General features: G+C 38.8%; 1 protein-coding gene across 5 annotated transcripts in view; it reads right to left on the minus strand.

Moving 5' to 3' along the window:
* grik1a (glutamate receptor, ionotropic, kainate 1a) overlaps nt 1-27,382 on the minus strand; it is a 354,991-nt gene that overhangs the window by 51,703 nt on the left and 275,906 nt on the right. For 3 of the 5 annotated variants that reach the window (XM_059968117.1, XM_059968115.1, XM_059968116.1), the window contains 3 exons: nt 24,836-25,059; nt 6,040-6,158; nt 675-892 (listed from right to left, as the gene is read on the minus strand). In XM_059968117.1, the coding sequence (XP_059824100.1) occupies nt 675-892; nt 6,040-6,158; nt 24,836-25,059 (561 nt within the window). Of the gene's footprint in view, nt 1-674; nt 893-6,039; nt 6,240-24,835; nt 25,060-27,382 lie in introns of all 5 variants that reach the window. The other 2 variants (XM_059968113.1, XM_059968114.1) reach the window with 1 other exon arrangement.

The raw sequence follows: 27,382 nt of genomic DNA on the forward strand, positions 1-27,382 counted from the left end.
AATTTCATAACACATTCCTGATTCTGATTCTGAAAAGCCCTAGATTTTCTACTACATGAATTCTTTGCATGATGTTCTGTTCCTGGAATAAGAATTATCTTACTATAATAAAAAAAAAACAGAAACTAGTGATGTATCTTTACAGCCCAGATGTTATCAATGAACTAACAATATTCTTTTTTAAGACGCTGTTAGTGGGTTATTTTATGGACTAAATAACCAATTCATAAGACATATAACTCTCCATGTTTTAACTGCAGAGGATTATCATACAAATGTTCCAAAAATCAGTTTGCTCCTATCTTGTGCAGTAATTTCTATTCACCATAATCAGAGATCTGTAACATGTTCTGATTACTTCAGACAAGTTATGATCACAAAGAGCCACCAAGTTATTAATCAAGGCAGCAATTAAACTAAACAGCAAACTGCAGAGCTAACTACAAGAATAATTAAGTTCAATTTCTTTTACTCAGTGATTTAAAAAAATAATAAGACAAATTCCTGAAGCCATGAGTCCCATTTAATATCAGAATCCCTGTTTGCAACTTATGAACAATAGGTTGGTAAAAAGGGATTTAAATATTTATGAAGTACATTTGGATCTGTACAGTATCATTTGCATGGCCACACAGAGGCTGCCTGTGGTAAGGCTATAGAGAGAAGAATCCTACCTTAAAGAAAGTCATTGTGGATCCATCCCTGACAGCACCATATTCTATTTTGGTTTGCTTTGCCAAGTCATCCGCAGAGTCTATGGGGGAATCCATTCTCTCCACAGTTAGAAAGGCAGCCAAGTTGGCAGTGTATGAAGAGATTATAATTAATGTAAAAAACCACCAGATTCCACCCACTATTCTTGTGGAGAGGGCTTTGGGCATCAGTTCTGATCCTGTTACAACAGTAGCAATAGGGAAATATTATTAAGTTCAGGGATTGAAGGTTTCTAGACAGACAAACATTAAACCAGCCACGAACAAAGAAAGAGAATCCACAGCTTATGTAAAACATGATGGGCCAGGCAGCACAGGACAAAATCTGCTTAAATACTCAAAATACTGAAGTGATCAATACTATCACTAAAGACAATTCAGCACTAGTTTAAAAGAGACCTTACATCACATTATACTGCTGTGTGGCATTGAAAGATATGCGATTCCACAGGACGATGCCAGGATTGTTGAGGTGAGGTTATGAAATGCTTAGGATACCGGGCACTACTTGGACAACAGTAGAGGTGATTATTTTGAAAATTAAGAGAAAATTCAGGGAGTTAACAATAGCCCATTAACTCAAAGTGAAGAGGGACAATACAAAAATGTGTTTTTATAGAGAGGCCTGAATGCTTGTTATATAATGAAACCACTGAAGCAAGTAAAATTTAGAAGTGTAGTTCAAGCAGAGCGAGTCACAGGGCAATGAGAATTGGGGAACAGAGCTTAATTCTGCCTTACTTTTGAAAAGAGTTTATACAGATATGATGGTTTAAAAGGTTTCATATGTTATAAATTACAATAGTTCCAAGGCAAAGTTCAACATGGGAAATGGAAGTAAATGAGCTCATTATAAAAATGGGTGATCAATTTTAAATATTTGGGAAAACCATCAAGTTAAGTCCTGGTTGGGCAGCTCTATTTTAGACAACTGAACTTTTAGCTTCTTTACTCCAGCTTCATCATAAGTTTTACAATATAACATAAATAAGAAAGCACAAGACAGAGACTGGATGAATTTTAGCAGCTTCATCTGCACAAATAATAAACACAGAAAGGTCAAAAAATACAGAGATATTTAGAACGGAAAGAAGGGAAATGGACACTTCATTCACTGAATCAAACAAAGCAAGAATATTATTGCATCTTCAAAACAGTGGGCTGAGGGTTAATTTCTATTTTAAAACAAAAAGATACATTAAGCACCTTCTCAGAAAGGCCAATTCAGTCCTAAACAATTCTAAGGCATACAGATGAGAGAATACTCTGGCCAGTCATTACCTATACTCAATGGCCGTGCATGTACTTACCCTATGAAACAGACAATTTACCCTTTCTCATTGCCTCCCCTCCAAATTTTATTTTGTTCCCCTGACTCTTGCTGAGATCCAGATCACAGGCTGCTGAGAGATCCCCTGTACTTTTCCCAAGTGTTAATCCTCATGTGCAGATATAGTCAGTAGACAACTGGAACACCATTAGAATTCAATGCCAATATAAAGATTTGCACATTTCCCAGCTGGAGGCAATGGCTAGTGATCACTGTGGGAATTCTCACCAATTATTCAATCCCCTTGCCCAGAAATACCAGGACCAAATAGCGCACTCTTGCTAATGGCACTAATGAGATTAGCTAGTTCCAAACAAATCAAATCTTCCTGTTCTGTGGGTTTCAGTAACTCCTGAGGACATTACGTTGAAAACTAATTATAATCCGTGCTTAGTCGAGCACCTCTGCTCCATCCACCATAATCAAAACTTCCCAGTGGCCAAACATTTTAATTCCCATTCCTGTTCCGACATGTCAGTCCATGGTCTCTTGTGCCAAAATGAGGCCAACCTGAGATGGAGAAGCATGATCTCAAATTCAATCTGGGTAGCCTCCAACCTGATGGCCTGAACATTGATTTCTCCTCTTGCTTAAAAAAATTCCCTCCCCTCCCCTCTTCTTCTATTCCCCACTTGCCTGTCACTGCCTCCTGATGCCCTTTCTCCCAGGGTCCACTCTCTTCTCCTATCAGATTCCTTCCTCTCCAGCTCTTTATCTTTCTTACCCACCAGGTTACACCTATCACCTTCCATCATTCTTCCTTCCCCTCCCCCCACTTTTTATTCCAGCATCATCCCCCTTCCCTTCCAGTCCTGAAGAAGGGTCTTGGCCCAAAACATTGACTGTTCATTCACTTCCATAAATGCTGAGTTCCTCCAGCATTTTATATGTGTTGCTTTGGATTTTCAGCATCTAGGTCTTCTCGTGTTTATAATCAGTGATTGTCCAGAAGCTTCATGTTTGCATTAACAAGACAAGCAACAGCACCTCTCTTGGCCCTAATCATATAATTCCATAAACATACATACCATATTCTCCCATTTAAACAGAAATACCCACTACAGTTAAAATTAACAGGACATGTTAGGAAACCAGACAACCTGAACAACAGGGAGCTGAAATAATGGCTTCAAACTACAACAACCTGCTCTAGTGGACTACAGTAAACCAGTAGTAAACAGAGGATTCATAATTGAGTCCAAGTTGCTCATGACTCGACACAGCAGAAAGTGGTCTGGGGCAAAGCTTTTACACTTCCAATTTTGCTTAATAGCTTAAATTTTGATTGGATAAATTTACAGATTGGATAAGTTTATAGGCTATATATAAAAGGCTATTGTAATCCTCAATTTGGATTGATTAATAAAAATAGAACATGTAAAATGCAAGCATTATGCATCATTGTTGGATTTATTACCTTGGTATTTGATTCAGTGTTAAAGAGTCAGACAGCACTCATATTTGGTAATCCACAATAGTCAAAGAAAGCATTATATGATTATACCTACTCCGAAACATACTTTCAGATTTTGATGGTTGCCATTTTGTTTAAGATTATAAACTGAATGATTAAAAACTTTCTTCTCTCACCTTAGGAAGATTTTGAAGGTGCAACATCATCATGGATTTTTACATGATTATCTGATACACTTAGTACTGAGATTGTTTCCTTTTATTCTCACCAAATACATTTGATTTAAGATGATTAATGCAAAAATTCATCCCATTTGACAGTTTATTGGCATGCCTGAATTCTAGTTGAGTCAGCAAATTAAAATTTAATTAGGGTAAAATCTGCTTAGAGACAATACTTGCTGAAGTCTCTTTAGTGCCTTAGGGCAGACATGACAGCCAATCCTGATCCAGACTTTGCACATGGGCTGTAGGAAAGAGAAACTCTGATCATCACATTAAAAAAAATCAAACAGATGGCTCTCACGCAAATATCACAGATTTTCCACACAGATGTTGGCATTCGACGAGTTTTTTGTAGCTCTTAGTAGAAACTAAGCTTTTGTCTGCAAGTACCACAAGTTTGTATGTGCAAACATTTGCTTAAGGTTCTCTTTAAAAAATAGAGCAGAGCCTGATTGGGGCTGACTGTCATGTATCCAAGGTAATGGCAACTATCAGACACGACATCCCACAGTTTGTTGTGGGTGATGGTAAACTCCAGCTTGCTTGCCATGAGTGCCTGGTGTACATGCAGTTTACCAACCACCATTGTGAATGGAGAATAAAACTAACTTTCATCAGCACTCATACACATCCAACCATCACAAACACACAAGTGCTATACTGTAAAACCCGAGGAGAGTATTTGCTGAATTCAGCTTTGACAGGTAACAGTGTCTAAAAACATAGCCTGCTCTCTATCCCAGTAAGGATTATTAGCTTGTGGCATTTGAAATATCATTAAGTGAGTAGTAATTTGTAGGTAGTTAAATTAGTTATCTGTTGTTATTGGAAATTTATTCAGAAACCAAGAAAACAATTTTGTCAGTGAAATATAACATTGTTATATTTACAGACACAAGAGATTCTGTACATGCAGGAAATCTTGAGCAGCACACACAAGGTGTTGGAGGAACTCACTAATTCAGGCAACGTCTATAGACAGAACTAAACAGTTGATGTTTTGGACCAAAAGGTTGGCTGCTTATTTCTCCCCATAGACGTTGCCTGATCTGCTGAGTTCCTCCACCACTTTGTGTGTATTGCTCACAGTTACGTTCAGTGCTTTTTGCTGAATTTCATCATGGAATATCAAAATAATATTCCCATTTAATGTGTCAGCCTAATTTATTTAAATCTTATGCATCTGTTTTCACTTCTAAAATTAGATTTTTTAATTCAGGAATTCTGATGAAGAGTTGACTCTTAAGATCAAGAGTTGACCTTAAAACATCTTTTTCTCTACAGGAGTTGCAATGTTGTATATTTTTTTCTTAAATATTGGATATTGGGGATTAAATATGATTTATTCACTGACACACCCAGGTTTATTTTCTTGGCTGCACATCCTAATTAAGATAGACTATTATTGATTTGTGTCACCTGGCTTGAGCTAATTATCCCCAAGGTTTCTGTTGATCTTAACTAGACAAAGCTGCAGTCCCACCCCCCACATCCCCACCACCCACAGGAAAGAAGTGTTAATGTGATTTGAACAGGAGATCACAACTATGATGCTTTTTATAACAAAATTTCATATCTAGTAAAACTGAGAGGTCCAAACCTATAAAATAACCTACAATAGTGGTTGCACATCCTTGTAATTTTAGAGCCGTTGCTTATTGCATATGTTTTGCACATAGTGCAATCATACTATAGTTATAGTAGTTTTTAGGCATATGTTATTTAAAATAGCACATTTTGGCAGAAGCAGAGCAGAATTTCCTCAGAGAAAAAAACCTATGCATGCAAGTATCTAAATTTTCTGGATCTCTTATCATTTCACCTATCATGTTTGGTCAACATTCATCCAAATTCAATCCAGAAAATAGCATGTTTCACGTATATTAAAACTTAAGTCCTATCCATGTCAAATTCTGGCCGTTTAAAACTTGACCTGTTGAAACTCTGTTGTACAGAATGAGGCTCAAATATAGAGGAATCTTGGCAGGGAGTTAAAATATGAAATTTATACATCAGGTGGTAGAGTTCATTCAGATTACTACACCAAATGACCACATTATGTTTTATAAATACTTAGGTCCACTAACCTCTGGCAAAGCAGCTGTATGTCTTCTGTTTATTGCATTTTCAGCTTTCAGTCTTAATCATCCTAAGACACAAATTCCTTTATTGTTTTTTGTAGCTTCTTATACCTTTGTGCCACCCAATGTATACTTTCTGTACTGTTTAGAATTATTCTTTTTAATCCCTGCTAGGTTTTACAGTATGGAGCATAATTGCAGAGGGTGGAGCTTACCAGGCACAAAGGCCCCCAGCACACTGTGGGATGTGTGTAGGAATGACGTGTGACCTATGTACCTTGCTGCATGAGAGCTCCAACTCCAAACCAGAAACTATTTAGTAAAGTAAAATTGTTTTCCACTACATCCGAGTCAGGATTGCAAGGATGTGGATTGTACCATTCGTATGGTGTAAACCTGTGGTAATTAACAGAAATAGTCTTCAAATTTCGGATGAATGCACAGTGCACCAGCAAACCTGTCAACCATTCAACTGTGCTGAAAAAAAATCAACAAATGGATTAGTTGCCATTGAAATACTCAAAAGTGACATTGTTCATTAAAAGATCTGAATAGATTTATGGCTGTATTTAATTTGCAACTGTGGTGTAGTGTTTAACTCTGAGAACAGAGGTCAGCAAGTATTCCCAGTAGCTTTTGCCCCCAAGTATTCTGTAATAGTTGCTCAAGGCTCCAGTAGAACTATTAAGGGAAAGGTCATTTGGAGCATTGTTTTCAGATTCAAAGTGCTTCTGTGAGTGACATTCAGAGTGTAGAATATTGTGAGGTAGAAACATTGAAGTTTAGAGCAGGAGTAGACCACTCTACCCTTTCAGGCTGTTCTACCATCCAATGTCATCACAGCACAGATTTCAGTCTATATTCACAATGCAACAGCACATTAAATACCATGTTAAATCTCTGTTGAATTAACAAACATATTAGTGTTGTGTTATCCAGGTTTCAGTGAGCTTGCTGCAGAAGTATGCCCTTTTCTGAAATGGACATGCAAAATTGCCAACTTCATGATCTAAAAAGTATGTAAATTTTAGTTTATTGTCACTAAATTTTCCAAAAATTCAAAGCACTGAAAATGCTTAGTTTGTAAAAAGGCTTTAGTTTGTAAAATATACAAAACTACCTTGCCTACATCAGTACAATTCAGTTCACTTCTGGTGCAAATTGCACCCTTTGGGAAATTAGAATTGGCACAATTCACCCAGTTTCCCCAGTGTCATATTTATGTGAAAATGTCATTGACATGCATCATACTAATTTATCCAATAATGATCGAAATTGGTGCATGTTTCACTCACTGCTGCTTTATTCCCTCATGTGCCTGCCCTATTATACAACAGGTAAGTACTGTGAATCTGACAGGCCACAGGAACTTTTCACTGCAGAGATCACTTTGCCAGATCACTCTGCATTAAGATTCTGTGCCTCACAATGATTGACAAGAGATTCAGGAAGGCAGCTAAACCTAAGATGCAGGACACAGGTAACTGGGTGACCATCAGGAGACAGACAGCCAGTGCAGGGTAGCCTGTGCCCATTCCCCTCAGTAATAAGTATATTGTTTTGGATACTGCTGCGAGGATGATTTAGCAGAGGAAAGCCACAGCGATGTGGCCTCTGGCACTGAGTCTGGCTCTGAGGTTTGGAAGGAAGGTTGGGGGTGGGGGGGGGGAGAGGCAAGCTGTAGTTATAGAGAATTCATTGCTTTGGGAAACTAGACTGGAGGCTCTGTGGACAAGACGATATTCCCAATTGGTACGTTACCTCCCAGGTGCCAAGGTTAGGGTTGTCTTGGATTGAATCCTTAGTATTCTTGAGAGGAAGGTTAGCAAACAAAGGTCGTGGTCCATGTCAGTTCCAATGACATAGGCAGGAAAGGTGATGAGTCCTGGCAAAGTGAGTTCAGGGAGTTAGGTGTTAAATTAAAGGAAAGGACCTCTAGGGTGGTGATCACACAATTGCTACCTACACCACAGGCCACTGAAGCTAGAAATTATACAGGTTAACATGTGGCTCAGAAAATGGTGCAGGGTGAAATGCTTCAGACTTTTGAATCACTGGATCCTCTTCCAGGTGATGCACCATCAATAACTCACACTGAGACGTAAGGCGAGATATCGGCTTTTATTGACTGGAAGAAGGAACCAGGAGTGAGTGTCCATCACACTATGTCCTGGAGACTGAGGCCGAGCGTCAGGCCGCAGATCTCCTTTATACAGGGGCCTGTGGGAGGAGCCACAGGAGCAGTCAGCAGGGGCGTGTCCCGACAGGCACATAGTTCACCACACCAGGTAAGATGGCACCTGTACAAACACCTACACCAGAATCAAAAGGAGACTAATATCCTTGTGGGATAGTTTGTTAGTGCTGCACTCTGGGGGGGGGGGTAGATTCAACTAGAATTACAGGGGATGCAAAAAAAAGCTAGTAGAGTGGTTGTAGGGAAAGAAGATGTTAAACTTACATACTAAGTCAGGAACTGAAAGGTTGAGCATGTTTGAACTAATGTTCTAAGTTGCATCTATTTTAATGCGAGGAATACTGTAGGTGAGGCTGATGAGCTTACAGCGCATGGAATTATGACATTGTGACCATTAGTGAGACTTAGCTGTAGGAAGGGTTGGACTGGCAGCTCAATGTTCTAGGGTTTCGTTTGGTTTGGGTATGTTAGAAGAGGAGGTATTAAAGGGGCAGGGGTGCATTACATGTCTGGGAAAATGGCATGGCAGTGTTCAGACAGGAGAGACTGGAGGGTTTGTCCATTGAAGCTATATGGGTGGAGCTTGAGGAATAAGAAAGCGGTGACCATGTAAATGGGATTATATTACAGAGCAGTGGGATTTAACAGAGCAAATTTATAGAGGTACCAGGCAGTTGCAAGAAAAATTAGGTTGTGATAGTAAGTGATCTTAACTTTCCACATATTGGTGGACTCCCATTCTGTAAAAGGGCTGGATGGGACAGAGTTTATCAAGGGTGTTCAGGAAAGTTTCCTTAGTCAATATATAATGGTCTGAGCAGTGGTACTGAATCTCCTGTTAGGGAGTGAGATAGGGCAGGTGACAGAAATGTGTGTCAGGGAACATGTTGATTCCAGTGATCATAATTCCATTAGTTTCAAGATAATTATGGAGAAAATAGGACTGGTCTCATGTTGAGATTCTAAGCTGGAGAAAGGCCAAGTTTGATGTCATCAGAAAGGATCTGGCAGGTGTGGACCGGGATAGCTTGTCTTCTGGCAAAGGGATACTTGGTAATTGGGAGGCCTTCAAAAGTGAAATATTGAGAATGCAGATTTATACATCCCTGTTAGATTAAAAGGTGAGGTTAACAACTTTAGGGAACCTTAGTTTTCAAGAAATATTGAGGCTCTGGTTAAGAAGAAGAAGGTGCATTGAAGGGATAGGCAGCAAGGAGCAAATGAGCCATTCGAAGGATATATGAAATGCAAGAGAACACTTAAGAGGGAAATCAGTAGCACTAAAAGAAGGTATGAAGTTGCTCTGCCAGACAAGGTGAAGAGAGAACCCAAGCACTTCTATAGATAAATTAATAGCAAGGGACAAAACTAGCCCACTTGAAGATCAACATACATCAGATACATGGATGGGAAGTGTATAGAGGGTTATGCTCCAGGTACGGGTCAATAAGACTAGTCAGAATAACAGTTTGCACCTACTAAATGGGCCAAAGATTCTGTTTCTGTGCTGTAATGCTCAATGACTCCATGACTCTAAAGAATAGAGGCCTCTAGGGACACTCAAATGATTGAGTGATCATGTAGATAATGGCTGGAGGGAGAATATATGTCCACTCACTTCTGCATTTCCCATTATCCACAGTGCAATAGGCATCCATGGGAAAGCATTCCTCTGATCCTAAATGTTACAAATAGCAGCTTTGGTGTGCTCCATAGGCAAGTGCTGTTAGGAATCCCAAGCGACAAGTATTAAAATGGGGAGAAAGAATCTCCTAACGATTTTTGAAATAGTGAAGTACCAAGGTTTTACTATTCTTGTGAAATTCACCAGATTGAACAGTAGAGCAAATCCCTCATCTACTTAGTACATTATTTGAGTGAATTTTATTTCCTAAACAAAACCATCCCAATTAGGTATAAAATGGTCAGAAAACTGCTAAATATGGGGTTCAAGAACTAGAATATCATAAGCTTTCTTCTTCTTGTTTCACCCGATGTCCTCGAGTCCAATGGAGGCTGGAGGCCTGATCTATCCTGGAGTTGGAGGACTGTCTGTGTCTGAGAATGGGTCAGCGGGTGGATAATAATAATTAGAATGATAACAATAACTTATTTATAGAGACTGTTTCATACAAACGATGTAGTTCAAATGGGATAAGGTGAAACAGGAAAATAAAAGACAAAATTACGTTAGTTAAAGGGAAGGTTACTGTAAGTAAATAGGCTTTGAGCCTGTGCTTCAAAGTATTAATTGAGTCTGCAGCCCTTATCGTTTTGGGTATTGAGTTCCATTGTTCAGGAGCATAGCTCAAAAGAGCTGACCTGCTAATTATTTTTTGAAGGAGACTGTTTAATTTTAAGGAACTGGTGGAAGAAGACCTGGGAGCTCATGCAGGATTACAAAATGAATGTGGTTCTGTGATATGCTCTGGTCCCAGACCATTGAGAGCTTTAAAAAACAAGTAATTGGAACTTAAAAATCAATTCTAAAAGATACAGGAAGACAATGTAGAGTAGTTAGGATGGGAGTGATAAACTCCCTCATTCTGGTTTTAATTAAGAGTCTAGCAGTGGTGTTCTGAATGAGTTCAAGTTTGTCAATAAATTGTTTTGGAAGACCAGTAAAAAATGCATTGCACTAATCGAGTCTATATGATATAAAGGCAGGAATTAGTTTTTCAGCATCATTAAACGACAGAAACAGATATACCTTTGCAACATTTCTTAAGTGTAGAAATATTGTTCTGGTCATTTTCTTTATGTGGGGTTTAAAATTCAAATCTGAATAAAGGATAACTACTGATGTTACAAGGGGAGCTAAGTTCCCAAGTTTATCAAAAAGTTTATCTCTTTTGGCTTTGAGACCAACTATAAGTAATTCAGTTTTATCTTCATTTAGTTTTATGAAAATATTGCTCATCCACTTGTTTATTCCAACCAGCCAATTAAGGGCACTGCCAGAGTTCTGAAGACAATTTAGGAGAATGCTGTGGTCAATTCAAATTTCAAAGTTAAAGTAAATCTATTATCAAAGTACATATGTCTCCATATACAACTCAGGTATATTCAATAACTCTGTAACAGATTAATAATCATAATAGAATCAATGAAGGACTGCACCAACTTGGGTGTTCAACCAATGTGCAAAAGACAACAGACTATGCACACAAAAAGTAAAGAAATAATAATATTAAATAAATAATATAAAATCAAATTCAAGCTTAATTATCATTCAACCATACATGAATACAGCTGAATGAAACAACTTTCCTCTGGGACCAAGGTGTAAAGCATACACAGCACATTCAAAATAACAAGCTAAAAAACATAGTCATGCAAAAAAAGCACACACTCCATTTTGTCCAATCGATGAGCAGCTCACTGATGGATTAGATGTGTGGTACCTAAAGTTCTTGAAGTCCAGCATTGTCTTGTGATCGTTAAGAAGACATTTAACACAGAAAAAAATTCCTTTGGTTGGACCGTGAGAGGCTGCTGCATCTGAATGCACTGCCATCTTACCGTAAGAGTGAAAAAAGCAATAAATACAGAAAACTTGAGATGAAGAGTCCTTGAAAGTGTGTCCTTAGCTTGTGGGAACATTTCAATGATGAGATAAGTAAAGTTGAATGAAGTTAACTCTTTTGGTTCAAGAACCTGATAGTTGAGGGGTAGTAACTGTTCCTGAACCTGGTGGTGTGAGTCCTGAAGCTCCTGTGCCTTTTTCCTGCTGTCAGCAGTGAGAAGAGAGCATTTCCTAGGTGGCAGGGGTACTTGATGATGGGTGCTGCTTTCCCGTGACAATAATTTCTGTCAATGTGCTCAATGGTGGGAAGGACTTTATCCGTGATGGACTGGGCCGTATCCTCTACTTTTTATAGAATTTTCTGTTCAAGGGCATTGGTGTTTCTGTACCGGGCTGTGTTGTAGCCTGTGAATATACTCACCACTACACACCTATAGAAGTTTGTCAAAGTTTTAGATGTCCTGTAGGATCTTTGGAAACTCCTTAGGAGGTAGAGGTGCTGCCATTCTTTCTCTGTAATTGCATTTATGTTTTGGGCCCAGTAGAGGTCCTCCGAAATAATAACAGCAAGGAATTTAAAGTTGCTGAAAATTATGTCCAGGGCAGGATCTGAGACCCTGTAGGCATCAGTGCTGGGCCCAAGGTTGCTGACAATTTTGATAAGGGCCATCTTCTCTAAAACCTGACTGAAACTTTTCTAGAATATCGTTCTGATTCAGAAAGTTGTTGAGTTGGTTGAAAATGACTTTCTCAAGAATTTTTCCCAGAAAGGGAAGACTTAATATAGGCCTTACAGATTGGATATATTTAATAGTTAGCAAGTACCTCACTATTAAGGTTTGGGTTTTTAAGTATGGGTTTGACAGCTGCAATTCTGAAGATAGCTGGAAAAACTCCAGTTTCAAGGGATGTGCTTCTAACAAAATGGAAAACACTATCAAAGGAGTCCTTAATAAATGTAGTAGGGACAGGGTCGAGACAACAAGTAGGTGATTTCGCTATAATCGTCTAGAGTTCTAAATTGGAAATACTTGTATATTTTGACATGGTTGCCATCTTTTTATGAGGTTGGCTATAACAGTTATCAGTAGCTGTAGTTATGCTCTCACTATTGGAAGTAAGTTTTGTTGTTAAAAATACTGCAAATTCCTCATTTTGTGGCAGATGCTTGACTGAGATCATTACACATTGGAGCAAGGTTCAACAGTCATTTTATAGTTGAGAACAATATTCTTTATCTGCCTCTATTGTCTGTAATAGTCTTGGAAAAATGTGCTCTTCTTGCAGAGCATATGGCAGCATTAAAAGAGGCGAGTTTTTCCTTGATGGGATGCCGGAAAGGGGCTTGTTTCATTGCTGCTGTTTTGGTGAGTGTTGCAGCATGCTACCTTGCTGTTGGAATGTGTGGCGAAACTTGCACACTACCACCAGCACAACCTTAGGTTATGTTAACTGTTAATGCAAATGATACATGTACATGCGATAAGTAAATCAATCTGAATCTATACACATTCTGGACAGGCAGATTGTCCCAGGACTACAAGGGGAAATTCTGCAAATTGGGTTATCTGTCAAACTCACTTTCAAAACACTGATCCTTGGATCAATACTAACCTGTCACAGTTCTCAGCTCGCGATTTCCCAACCACAATGAATTATATACATCTTTAAAGCTCCTCAGATAATGAATTATTAACTGATTTCAGTGATTGCTGGTGAAGAGTGAATTGTAAATTTGTAATCAGTTGTGACATGGAAGTCACAGAGCATGATCCTGAACAGTAAATCACATAACCTCATCCTTTCCTCTGGCACCCTCAAACTGATGCTTGTCTTTAGATTCTTGAGGGAATATTTTGTAGATTTGAGTTAACATTTGAAACACATTCTAAGCGTATCAAAAAGACTGTAATGAAAATCCCAAATGAACATCCAACAATAACCTTTTGACTAAAAAGCTGAAATATCTTTTAATCTCTATCCTTTCCAAATGCTGCTGTTCCACTAAACATTACTAACAAGTTTGGAGACCTCTTTGGAAATGTAATGGCAATTTTATAAAGAGTGGTGAGAGATGATATTTGACCACTGGAAAATGATGCCAGTGAGGTAGGAATGGGGGACACAGAAACAGCAGATGAACTTAGTAAGCACTTGCTTCAGTCTTTACTGTGGAAGACACTAGCTGTATATCAGAGGTCTGTGAGGGTCAGGGAGCAGGAGTGAGTGCCATTGGTATTACAGAGGAAAGAGTGCTAGGCAAACTCAAAGGTCTTAAGGTAGATAAATCACCTGGACCAGATGGACTACATCCTAGAGACCTGAGAGAGGTTGCTAAAGAGGTAACAGATGCATTGGTCATGATCTTTCAAGAATCATTTGACTCTGGCATGGTCCCAGAGGACTGAAAAATTGCAAATATCACTCCACTCTTTAAGAAGGGAGGAAGACAAAAGACAAGAAATTATAGGCCAGTTAGCCTGACCTCAGTGGCTGAGAAAGTGTTGGAATCCATTCTTCAGGACAAGATTTCAGGGTACTTGGAGACTAATGATAAAATAAGTCAAAGTTGGCATAGTTTCTGTAAAGGTAAATCTTGCCTGACAAATCTGATAGAATTCTTTGAGGAAGTAATAAGCAGGGTGGACAAAGAAGAGGCAGTGGATATCATTTACTTAGATTTTCAGAAGACATTTGATAAAGTGCCTCACATGAGACTGCTTAACAAGATAAAATCCTTTGGTGTTACAGGAAAGATACTGGCATGGATAGAGGAATGGCTGACAGGCAGGAGGCAGTGAGTAGGAATATAGAGGGTCTTTTCTAGTTGGCTGTCAGTGACTAGTGGTGTTCCTCAGGGGTCAGTATTAGGACCACTACTTTTCAAATTGTTTGTCAATGATCTGGATAATGGAATTGAATGCTTTGTGCAAAGTTTGCAGATGATATGAAGATAGGTGGAGGAGCAGGTAGTGAAGCAATGCGATTGCAGCAAGACTAGGACAAATTGGAAGAATGGACAAAAAACTGTCAGATGGAATACAATGTTGGGAAATGTATGATAATGCATTTTGGCAAAAGGAACAATAAAACCATAAGACTTAGGAGCAGAAGTAGGCCATTCGGCCCATTGAGTCTACTCTGCCATTCAATCATGTGCTGATCCACTTCATCTAGTCATCCCCATACCCTGTGATACCCTGGCTAATCAAGAACCTATCTATCTCTGCCTTAAATACACCCAATAATCTGGCCTCCACAGTCACTCGTGGCAACAAATTCCACAGATTTACCAGCTTCTTACTAAAGTAATTAGTCCACATCTCAGTTCTAAAAGGATATCCTTCAATCCTGAAGTTGTGCCCTCTTGTCCTAGAATCCCCTACCATGGGAAATAACTTTGCCATATCTAATCTGTTCAGGCCTTTTAATATTTGGAATGTTTCTATGAGATCCCCCCTCATTCTCCTGAACTCCAGGGAATACAGCCCAAGAGCTGCCAGACATTCCTCATAGAGTAACTCTCTCATTCCTGGAAGTATTCTTGTGAATCTTTCCTGAACCCTCTCCAATGTCAGTATAGTACAGACTATTATCTAAATGGGAAAAAAATTCAAATACCAGAGGTGCAAAGGGAGTTAGGAGTCCTCGTGCAAGACTCCCAGAAAGTTAATTTACAGATTCAGTCTGTGGTAAAAAAAGGCAAATGCAATGTTGCCATTTATTTCAAGGGGAACAGAATATAAAAAACAAGGAGGTAATGCTGAAGTTTTATAAGATACTAGTCAGGGCACACTTGGAGTATTATCTCAAAAAGAAAGTATCGTCTTTGGAGAGAGTCCAAAGGAGGTTCACGAGGATGATTCTGGGATTGGAAGGGTTAGCATATGAGGAGCGTTTGGCAGCTTTGGGCCTGTACTGACTGGAATTTAGAAGAATATAGTGGGATCTCACTAAAACCTACTGAATGTTGAAAAGACTAGGTAAGGTGGATGTGGAGAGGATGTTTCCTCTGGTGGTATTCTGAAGTAGAGGTCTCAAGCTCAAAATTGAGGGGCAATCTTTTAGAATAGAAGGAAGGAGATTATTTTTTAGTCAAAGACTGGTGAATCTGTGGGATGCTCTGCCACTGGCTACAGTGGAGACCAAGTCCGTGGGAATATTTAAAGTGGACGTTGATAGATTCCTGATTAGTTGGAGCATCAAGGGATATGGTGAGAGGCATGAGTATGGGGTTGAATGGCATCTGGGATCAGCCATGATGAAATGGAGGAATGGCCTTGATGGGCTGAATGGGTTAATTCTGTTCCTATGTCTTATGGTATTTCTATTTCTATAATACTTTATATAAATGAACTGACACTTTCTTCACTTAACCATTAGAATTTAACTATTACTATTAGTATTCTTTTACAAATGAAGAGCAACAATATGAGAAAGAATAGGATAGCATACAGGAGCAAGACAGATCAGCTGGTTGAGTGGTGATGCAATAACAACCTTGCACTCAACATCAGTAGAACCAAGGAATTGATTGTGGACTTCAGGAAGGGGAAGTCAAGGGAACGCATACCAATCCTTATCGAGCAATCAGCAATGGAAAGGGTGAGCAGTTTCAATTCCTAGATGTCAACATCTCCAAAGATCTGTCCTGGGCCCAATGTTTTGATGCAATTACAAAGAAAGCACATCAGTGGCTATATTACATTAGGAGTTTGAAGGGCCTTGATATGTCACCGAAGATTCTAACAAGTTTCCACAGATGTACCATGCAGGGCATTCTAACAGGTTGCAACACTGTCTGGTATGGAGGGACCACAGCACAGGATTGGAAAAAGCTGCAAAGGGTTACAAACCTAACCAGTTCCATAATGGGCACTAGCATCCCCAGCATTAATAATGACCTCAAAAAGTAATACCTCAAAATGGGGGCATCACCCAGCAAAAAGTACATGCTCTCTTCTTATTACTAGCATGAAAGAGGAGGTACAGGAGCTTGCAGACAGATGCTCAACATTTTAAGAACAGCTTCTTTGCCACCACCCTCAGATTTCTGAACAGACAATGAACTAACACATGAACACTACGTCACTATTTGTGTTTTCTTTTTGCACAACTTATTTAATTTAATGTTTTATGTATATTGCTTCTTGCAATTTATAGTTGTTATTTATTGCACTGTACTGTTGCTTATAAACAACAAATTTCACAAAATACGTCAGTGACATTAAACGTAATTATGATTCTGAATATTTTAATTTTCCATTTGTCTTCGTAGATGTTCAAAAGCAAGGAAAAAAACTACTGTTAATTATTAACAAGAAAAAAATCTGCAAATGCTGGAAATCTGAGCAACAAGCACAAAACACTGGAGGAACTCAGCATTTAAGAAAAATAGTACAGTCAACATTTCGGACCAAAACCATAAGGGTTAAGGGTTTCAGCCCTAAGGGTTCTGTCTGAAATGTCGACTGTATTTTTTTCCATGTCGACTGTATTTTTTTCCATAGATGCTGCCTGGCCTGCTGAGTTCCTCCTGCATTTTGTGTGTGTTACTATTAATTATTAAGAGATTTGGGCTTCCTTCCAAAGGAAAAAAACAATAGGAACAATGGCAACAATAGGAAAAAGCCTTTATCTCAAGAAATAAAACTAATTTACCACTCCCATCCTAACCAGATCTGGGGCTTGAGATGGAATTGGTGTCAATAAATCTCTGGGATTTCTTACAGCCATTTATTTTCCAAGAGGAGTTATAGATAGCAACTGAGGGGGGAATGCTATTTTTCATATTTTGCATGTGCCTCATAAGAATGCAGGTGGCACAGTAGTGTAGGTAGGTAGGTAGGCCTCCGTTAGTCTTGATAGACAATGGATTTGCACCTTGGAAAGCCTGGGCAAGGTTTTTTTTAATGGAAGATCTGCAAGTCTCCCCTCTCCATGCCACCAATGTTGTCCAAAGGAAGGGCAATAGGACCCATACAGCTTGGCACCAGTGTCGTCACAGAGCAATGTGTGGTTAAGTGCCTTGCTCAAGGACACACACACAAGCCTCAGCCAAGGCTCAAACTAGCGACCTCCAGATAACTAGACAAATACCTCAACCACTTGGCCACGCACCAACACAACACAGTAGTGTAGTGGTTTGTACACCACATTACAGCACAGGTGACCTGGGTTCAATTCCTGCTGTGGCCTTTAAGGAGCTTGTATGTTCTCCCCGTGACCACATGGGTTTCCGCTGGGTGCTCCGGTTTCCTCCCACAGTCCAAAGACGTACCAGTTGGTAGGTTAATTGGTCATTGTAAATTGTCCTGTGAATAGGCTAGGATTAAGATGGGGAATTGCTGTGCAGCACACCTTGAAGGGTTGGAAGGGTCTGCTCTATGCTGTATTTGAATAAATAAATAATGATCAGTAAAAGATAAGTTCTTTAATTGTCCTTCCTCCTATCTGGAGGTACAATGAGTGGCAAATCACCAATAAACCAAGTGAGGTCAAGTGTCCTTGCATACGTCAGAAAATGAAAGACCCTTCTGGTTCTTTCTGCTTCACTGCACTTCGCAATTTCCTAAGATAAAAGTTTTTAAATTTTAAACTTGTCACTATTGTAAATAGCCTTTTAACCCTGGACAGAAAAATTCAATAAAATGGTGGACCCCTGTTGCACCATTTAAAGTGGTTAACCACACCATATACATAATCATTCCTTTTCCTTTAATACTACATCCACACTAGACCGGATAATTTTGAAAATGCCGGTTTTGAGTGAAAACGATAGGCGTCCACACTATGCATTTTTAGAAATATCTCTATCCACATTGAAACAGACATTTCGGCAAATCTCCTCCTCCGCATGCGCAGGACACATCTACCGTAAACAAGTGACATGTTTGGTGTTGAATCTTGCCGTAAAAGTGCGCGTTTGTGTAGTTACAGACTAGAAAAACTTAAAACGACGGACAGCTGTTGGCTCTCACGCAGGAGAACTTAAAAGTAAAAAAAAACAAATACTGGAGTGTATGGTGGCAACCGATGGAGTTCACAGACAGACTGACCCGGCTGACGATGAACATTGAAAAACTGACTAACTCTGTTGCATTAATAAAGCACCTTGTTAAATGTATAAAACATGTCTGCATCAGTGTTATCTTGTATTTCCATACAATGTTACATTAGGCTGTTACACATCTATTGTCAGGGAAGTACTTGCATAAATAGGTAAATCACCTTCATACGAGCAAGGACAGAAAACAGGGCAAAGTGAGTACAGTATACGGTATTTATTTATACAGTAAGTTATGGGTCAAAGTAATTGGTGAGTTCTTTTCTAACTCTTCTGGCTTCAGTCTCGTTGCCACCTGTTCTGAAATTGTTAGGTTACGTTCAAGAAAACAATGAAATAGCACGCTGCTGTCTGATAGTGTTTTCAGAAGTCTCTGGTTACGCTGTCCACACTGATCTGCCTGAGCAGCGTTTTCAAAAATAACCCACCCTGGAAAGTGTTTCTGAAAAGCTCCGTTTTTGGGAGATGAAAACGCCATTTTAGTGTGGACGTAGGGTAAAAACGAAGAGAAAAAGCTTCGGTTACGGATTTATCTGGTGTAGTGTGGATGTAGCCTAAGAATGCTTTTTAAGATGACTTATTCCTTGAAACCACTTGTCCAGCAATTGATATGAACCAACTTAACACGTAAAATTCTCTGCAGACTAGAGGTCAAATTGAAACCAGTTTCAAGTTCATTTACTTCATCAAAGTCTGAAAGATAGTTTCCTGTGTGCATGTCTGAAGTATCATTGGATATTCACCTGGATTTGCTCATTGCAGTCTATTATGCTGTGACATACACAGTTAGCATTTTTGAATGCACAACATTAACATCTTTCAAAGTACGAAGGACAGTACACATCAACTGCAGCCAACACTAATCAGAATACAAGCATGTGTTAACTGATGGTGACAATCTCAGGTTGATCTTAATCCAGCTACCTAACTTGCGAGACTGTTGGCTAATTTGCATTTCACCAGACCAGACCTCCTATAATCTCATCTCATTTCATCACATATTAATTGGCTTAGTAAGAAAAAGTTAGTTTATGTGCAGCCACAGTGGTTGTGGGCTAACAAGTAGTATCTGTCTTGTCAGTTCAGGTAACTAAAGAGAACACAATTTTAATAACATATTCCAGACTTCATGATATCCAAAAAGCTTTAAAATCTAATGAAATGATTTTGAAAAGCAGTTAGTTTTTTTTTGCAGCCACACAGACTCCAATGAGATAAATTCATCTGGTGTTACATGTTCATTCAGAGATAGATATTGGCTAAGGAAACTCCCTTGCTTTTTTTTCCACATCCAGTTTAACCAGTGGATGGGACTTCCATGGAATGCTTCATTTCAAAGCCATCTTGCTGCATGGCACCCAACAACACTACAGTCTGTTGCTTTACCAGATCCTAATGCCAAGGGGTTGTCCCAGACTAATTGGTTAAATAGTGAAACAGTATTTGTTCTGCTTGGAATTGTCGGCATTAACCGGTGAAATCCAACCCATCACCTTCAGTGAAGTATGCATGCCACTGCTGTTCACCACGCCATGGCTTCTGTTGGGACGTACAGTACACTGCAAAAGTCCTGGGCACACATAGGGTGCCGCAGTCTTTTGTACGGTACTGAATTTGTCAACATGCAGCAGGGAGCAAGTCTGTAAATCTGGCAGGACAAAGGATGTTGGGAATGGTGTGAGAGGAGCACCCACAGGCAGCAAAGAGGAGAGCCAGGACAAGGGGTGGCACAAGCGCAGACTCACCCAGCCCTGACACACCAGGCATTCCAAACAACTGGTTTATGGATCATTACAGAATGTCTCTCTGGTGCTTTCCGCTTTCTCCCTTCTCCCTTCCCCTTTTCCGAACCATGAACACCCTCTCTCTGCCCCCCTGCCACTCTTAGCCTGCAACTGAAACCATTATCCAAATCAAGTTTATCATCTCTCACATGTCATGAAATTTGTTTATTTTCTGCAATGGCAGTACAGTGCAATACATAAAATTACTACAGCATTATGCAAAAGTCTTAGGCATTCTCACTATATATACAATCCTGAGACTTCAGCACAGTACATTAATAGCTGCAGACAACAGGTGACATCAAGATTTAGTTCTGATATAGTATTTCATATTGTCAAGTAGTTTTCTACATTAATATCAAGAGAAGAATATTTTGCATGAATGGGAAGTTTTCATTTTGAGTAGAGTGTGATATAATACATAAAGGGTCTTATTAAAAATCTAGAACTGCAGGCAAGAATGCTCTTAATACCTTTGGCTAACTTTAATAAAGTTCAATGTTCTATTAGATCTCCTTAGGAGTGATAGGAGAATGGTCATTAGGACAAACTTCTTCAGCCTTCAGCAAGTACTGTTTGTACGATTGTGGTATTCACATTCCAGAGATTTGAAAACAAAACATGGTCAGACATTTCAGATTAACTGTAGGAATGCTCTGTAGGAAGGTAGGGAACTTTGCCATTTCAATGAACACTATCTAATTATCTGACAGATTATCTGCTCAGTATTAGTTAGTCCAAATTAATGTCTGCTTTCTAGTGTTCAAGGCCAGGACTTAAAAATCCCATGACTGGTGAATCCTTGGGTCGATAATGAAGGTTGAAACCTGAAGGTCAAAGGGCTGATCGGGTGTGTGTGGTAATCAAAGGCCAGGGACTGGAGGCTGGTGGCCCGGAGTGTACTGTCTTGGGTTTGGTGATCTGTATACGTGTGTGAATGGGTGGGAGGAAGGAAAGAGGCTTGTTTTGATGTTGTCGTTGGTGCTTAAGTTGTTCTGCTGAACATTGTGGGCATGCTATGTTGGCACCAGAATGCGTGGCAACACTTGCAGGCTGTGCTCAGAACATCCTTAGGGTCCTGATAGTTAATGCAAATTAAATATTTCATTGTATGGTTTGATGATACGTGAACCTGGATCACTCAAAAACACCTACTGTAAATTGCTGATAGCCAGCACTGTTAGATTTTCCAGACCATTGGACGTTATTCTGTTAATACCCTGATCCATTTTTGATTTTTTTTAGTTGTTACTCAGTGTTGTAATCAATTTTTCGAAGAACTAGCTGAGTTAAAAGAGAATCTGGCAATCAAACGCCGGTAAATTTAAAGGGAATGGAGGAACATCACTGAAATTTCTGTGCAATTGGACGATAGGTGATCAAAGTACAGTCAATGTCTGTAAAGTAGTCTAGGTGGACCAGAGGCCATGAAAGAATCTATATAACGTATATCTTTCTTGCTCTGAAGTTGTTTTAAAGAAACCATTTATCCCTTGTCAGAGAACTGAGCACTCAGAGGTAGGGAAGAGTGGAGAAGGTTGAAATTATCAACATCTTTGCCACAGTTTTTAAAGGTTTCAGCTAGATCATTTTGCCAAAAGCATAAAAAAATTAAAGTTTATGTTCTGAGAACCTAGGCCTCTGCCTTCATAGAACATAGAACACAGAGTAGTACAGCTCAGGAATCAGGCCCTTTGGCCCACAATGTTGTGCCAAACTAAGTAAATTAGTCATCAAATGGTCAACTAAACTAATCTCTTCTGCCTAAACATTATCCATATCCTTACATTTTCCTCACATTCATGTGCCTATCTGAACATCTCTTACAAGTCCCCAGTGTTTCTACCTCCACCACCACCGCGGCTAAGCATTCCAGTCAACCACCACTCTCTATGTAAAAAACTTGCCCCTCACGTCTCCTTTGAATTGACCCTCTCTCACCTTATATGCATGCCTTCTGGTATGAGACACTTCAACCCCGGGAAAAAAGATACGGTCTGTCTACTCTGTCTAGGCCTCTCAAAATCTTACAAACCTCTATCAAATCTCCCCTCATTCTCCGCCACTCCAAAGAAAACAATCTAAGTTTATCCAACTTCTCATTATAGCACATACCCTCTAGGTCAGGCCACATAAGACCGTAAGACCTTAAGATATAGGAGCAGAATTAAGCCATTTGGCCCATTGCACCTGCTCCACCATTTCATCATGGCTTATCAATTTTTCCTCTCATCCCAATCTCCTGCCTTCTCCCCATATCCCTTCATGCCCTGACCAGTCAAAAATCCATCAACCTCTACTTTAAATATACATAAAGACTCGGTCTCCACAGCTGTCTGTGGCAAAGAATTCCATAGATTCATCATTCTCCAGCTAAAGAAATTCCTCCTCATTTCCATTCTAAAAGGATGCCCCATTCTAAGGGTCCTAGTCTCTCCAACCATAGGAAACATCCACTCTATCAAGGCCTTTCACCACTCCACAGGTCTCAGTTAAGTCACCCCTAACTCTTCTGAATTCTAGTGAATACGATCCAATGCTCTTCATATGACAAGCCATTCAATCTTGGAATCATTTCCAATAACCTTTTTTAAACCCTCTCCAGTTTCAGCACATCCTTTCCAAGATAAAAGGCCCAAAACTGTTCACAATACTCCAAGTGAGGCCTCGGCATTGCTCTATAAAGTTTCAACATTATATCCTTGATTTTATATTCTTGAAATGAATGCTAACATTGCATTTCCCTTCCTCAGCACAGACTCAACCTGCAAATTAACCTTTAGGGAATCTAGTACAAGGATTCCTAAGTCCCTTTGCACCTCATATTTTTGAATTTTCTCTCCATTTAGAAAATAGTCTACCCTTTTATTTCTTCTACTAAAGTGCATGTCCATGCACTTCCTGACACTATATTCTATCTGCCACTTCTTTGCCCATTCTCTTAATCTGTCTAAGTCCTTCTATTTCTAAGTCCTTCAACTTCCTCAAGACTAACTGTCCCTCCGTCTATCTTCACAAAGTCTGCAAACTTTGCAACAAAGCCATCCATTCCATCATCCAAGTCAATAAGCAGGCAGAGGAGTGGAAACAATCAACTGAATGAACTGCTGATTACAGAATCATGTGAGAAGGTAAGAGATCTGCACACTTTTTGTGCAACAGCCACTAACTTCACTGTAGATAGTCTTCAAAGACTTTAATTCAAATCATCAACAATTCCAATGCGTGCTCATTCTAGAGGCAGGAATAGTGGGAATCAAATCTACAAAGACAATTCAGCTCTGAATCCTGCCTTACAATTATGTATCTGAAGCCAAAGAAAGTTGTTGTTTCAGTTCAGTGCATTTAAGCGGCATGCCTAACACTTGTGAACTGATATTTTAAGGACCTCAGTCACCTTAGTTGCCATTTTTAGAAGAGAACGACCATTATGAAAATTCCATTTCACTGAGGTATTAACAAAGGTAAAGGATGTAGTGGAGTAACAGATCTTCTACAAAGGCAATAACTTCCATATTTCTTCTTGAGACACAGAATCAGAAAGTAGATAGACAAAGAAACAAGCTCTTTATCAATCATGTGTATAACAACCACCGACTACTTATGGCTTACCAGCACCTAGTTTGAGGAGTTCTATGCTTCCATAAGTACAAATACTCATGCAGATACATTTTAAATGTCATGAGAATGCCCACAAGCACTGAGACGGTGCATTCCATGTCAATGCCTCAATGATTTAAATACTCATGCAGATACATTTTAAATGTCATGAGAATGCCCACAAGCACTGAGACGGTGCATTCCATGTCAATGCCTCAATGATTTAAATACTCATCCAGATACATTTTAAATGTCATGAGAATGTCCACAAGCACTATGCACTCAGACAGTATGGTCCACAGTCAAATCACCCACTGCAACCCATCAAATCCTCTTACCCTCTACCCAAAATCTACGTTCTCCAATGTTTGATTCCTCAGCTGAGGGAAAGGCTTCCTAAATATACAATATCGATGCCCCTCGTAATTTTGTATACCTCTATACTGCACACAGCCCCTGTCCCCAACGTTGTCCACTCCAAGGAAAACAAACTCCCCACTTTGTTTAAATTCTTCTCTGCTTGACATAATGAGCACTTAAACTCAATAAAACACATCCTAGGGATGACTGAAATTATACATTGATCTATCCCTTAGAAAATCATTCAGTGTCAAGATCAAAACAAAGCCACTATTGCTGATAGGGAGTGTTAAACATCAACACCAATGTTAGTTATGTTGAACTATAAATGTTCATTATATTAATTAGGCTGTAAATAACAAGAAACAGAAAATAAATGTGTAATAGTATAAGAGTGGAACACCATCTCAGAGTAAAAGAATCACCTTTGTTGAACACATTGTAGCACTGTTTGAGAGAGAAAATCGATTTAAATTATTACAGTAATGTTTCTCATTCTTTTTCCACTTGCTTGCCAAAGTCACAATCGTTACTCCTTACCTGGCAATAACGAACAGCACACAACTGACCCCAAGGCAGGCCAGTAGCACATACATCCAAATATCAGGAGATAATGGATTGAGAAAGGAGAAAACACCGGGGTTGGTGCCATTGGGTTTACGGTAGAGGATACTAATGCCCAGAGTCATGAAGGGTTTTGAGAAGTCAATCACTTTCTCCCGCACGTAGGTAATAGTTAGAGGAGCAACTGCTAAATCTGCTTTCTGCAAAAAAAAAGGAAGAAGGAATTGACAACTGTTCCGAATAGGATGCCAAAAGAACAAAAGTAGTCTCTTCAGCAATACTTTTAATTTGGCAACTCTGACAAATAGCTAGATAACTGCCTGGAAGTGGAGGCACAGTATCAAAAGCACTGCTATCTGATGTTTTTGACATAATTGTATTGGATTATATTTAACTGAAATTGGCTAGGGAAAAAAAACTATGTAGGCAGCTATCTTCGTACAATAGTGACTGGTAATGATTGGTAATTCATATAGCATCCAACCACAGTGAAAAAAAGTTGGCACTGTGTTCTTATATAGTATAGTTAATGAATAACACTTGTCATTGTAAAGGACAAATATGAATTGAAATGATGCTCTCTATTTTTCACATAATAACTTTTCATCTTTTATTTTTCTTTCAACCAGAATGATAATAGAAAAAATTAAAGTTGCATTGATATTTTCACAGTCCATTGGCATCCCAGAAAACAAAATGTTCTCTTTACAAAGGCTGACTATAACTGTCAGGTCATTAGGGATAACAGATTAATCAATTCAACTAAATTGAGTTAATCTAGCTGTCTGAGTTAATTTGGTTATTGCAAAGCAAAATTCTATTAAAATTTAAAACAAAATAATTACTGCCTTTATAATATCTGCAGGACAGCAGTAAGGGCATCACTTTATGAAACAGTGTTTTGTGATGCATCAAAAGCAGTGTATTTTAATCCCAATCAAATTAACCTAAATATATCTTCATACTGAAGAATGTCAAATTGGAAAAATCTCATTTTAACATCTGCTTAACAGAAACAGTATCATTCTGTTACTCTGTTTAATTACATGCACAAGTAGGGGAAAGAAAAACAAATGTGTTTCTGTCATAACACAAACGTGCTGTGATCTAAACTTCAATGACACTTGCTATTAAGAAGCCAGTCTGTCATCACAGGAGATGTAGCATAATTCTAATTAAGCACACTGACAACAAAGCCAAACTTTCACAGATAACCTGATCGTGAAATTAAACACGATCCACACTGTTTTCAAATCTGTAATTTAAGGTAAAAGATGGCAATTGATAAAGAGCTGGATAAAAACATTAGACTAGTTGTGGAGAAATAATTATTTGAAGTTCAACCGTAGTTAAAAAAAACTTCATTAGAAAGTAGTTTTCATGTCTTGTGAAAATCCTCAAATGAATAATTAAAAAAAGGGAATCACTACTTTATATGAGAAGAGGTGCAGCCAATTTCTTCACAACAAGCTCCCACAAACAGAAATTCATTAGTTTGATGATGTTTATAGAGAAGAAAATATTGGCCAAGTAATTGCTGAAATTCTTATGCTTACTTTTCTTTGTAATTTATTTTTTTATTGAAGTTCATCATCAAACATTTCCATAAGATGTATTTCAGACATTGTACATATATATCATATAGGTTTTTCCATTATGCTTACTTTTCAAAATAGTGCAATTTTGCATGTAAGAGGACATCCAAAGCTCTAGTTTAACACCTTATCCCACAAGATAGTACCACTGCCTATTATTCTCATGCTTCAGGGCTCATACAGGAAGCTGCACCTTATGACTCAAGTTGAGTCCTACCAATTAAACATGATTTACAATGTAAAGAGGCACATCACATCTACGTGCTGTTGAATTAAATAGCAACAAATCGAACTACAATGAATAATAAAGGACTGAAGAGGCAGCATAAAGCACTTCACTATAATTCAAAACTTGCAATCCAATTGTCAGAAGTATATATTTTCTTAATGGTCGTATTAGTTATTAAATCATATTTTAACCAAACAATATTACTGGTGTAAGATACTTCTACACAAAGATTTTGATCAGCTCTGCTGGTCTTCTGGCAGCAAGATGAAATTACAATGTTGTTAATACTATTAATCCTCATCTGTGACAAGTTTTAAATATAAAATGGCTGTTATAAAAACTTGCCATTTGACACTTGCTGGTAAGCTTGCTGAACTGCCCTGGCATGGATTAACCTGTTGGCGGCTTCTACATGTTGAAGTTTACAACGTAGAGGAAGAAGTGCTGAAATGTAATCTTGTTTACAATGGGCAAAGTTACTGTAAACAATTAAACTACAATAATGGCCATTTAGCTGATATTTAGTTTACCACTTTGGTAACTTTAGGATGCGAAGCCCTGGAGCAATATGAATGTTTCAGCTAAGCTGAAAATAAATCAGCTATGCTTTAGCCTTCATCGTTGGCAGACAGCACAATTTCAGTGGAAGTGCACAGTATCAGAACATTAAAGGCTGCTTCCTGCCTCAAGATACAGAAA

The sequence above is a fragment of the Hypanus sabinus genome, chromosome 4 (genome assembly GCF_030144855.1).
Source record: "Hypanus sabinus isolate sHypSab1 chromosome 4, sHypSab1.hap1, whole genome shotgun sequence".
NCBI classification, from domain to species: Eukaryota; Metazoa; Chordata; class Chondrichthyes; order Myliobatiformes; family Dasyatidae; genus Hypanus; species Hypanus sabinus.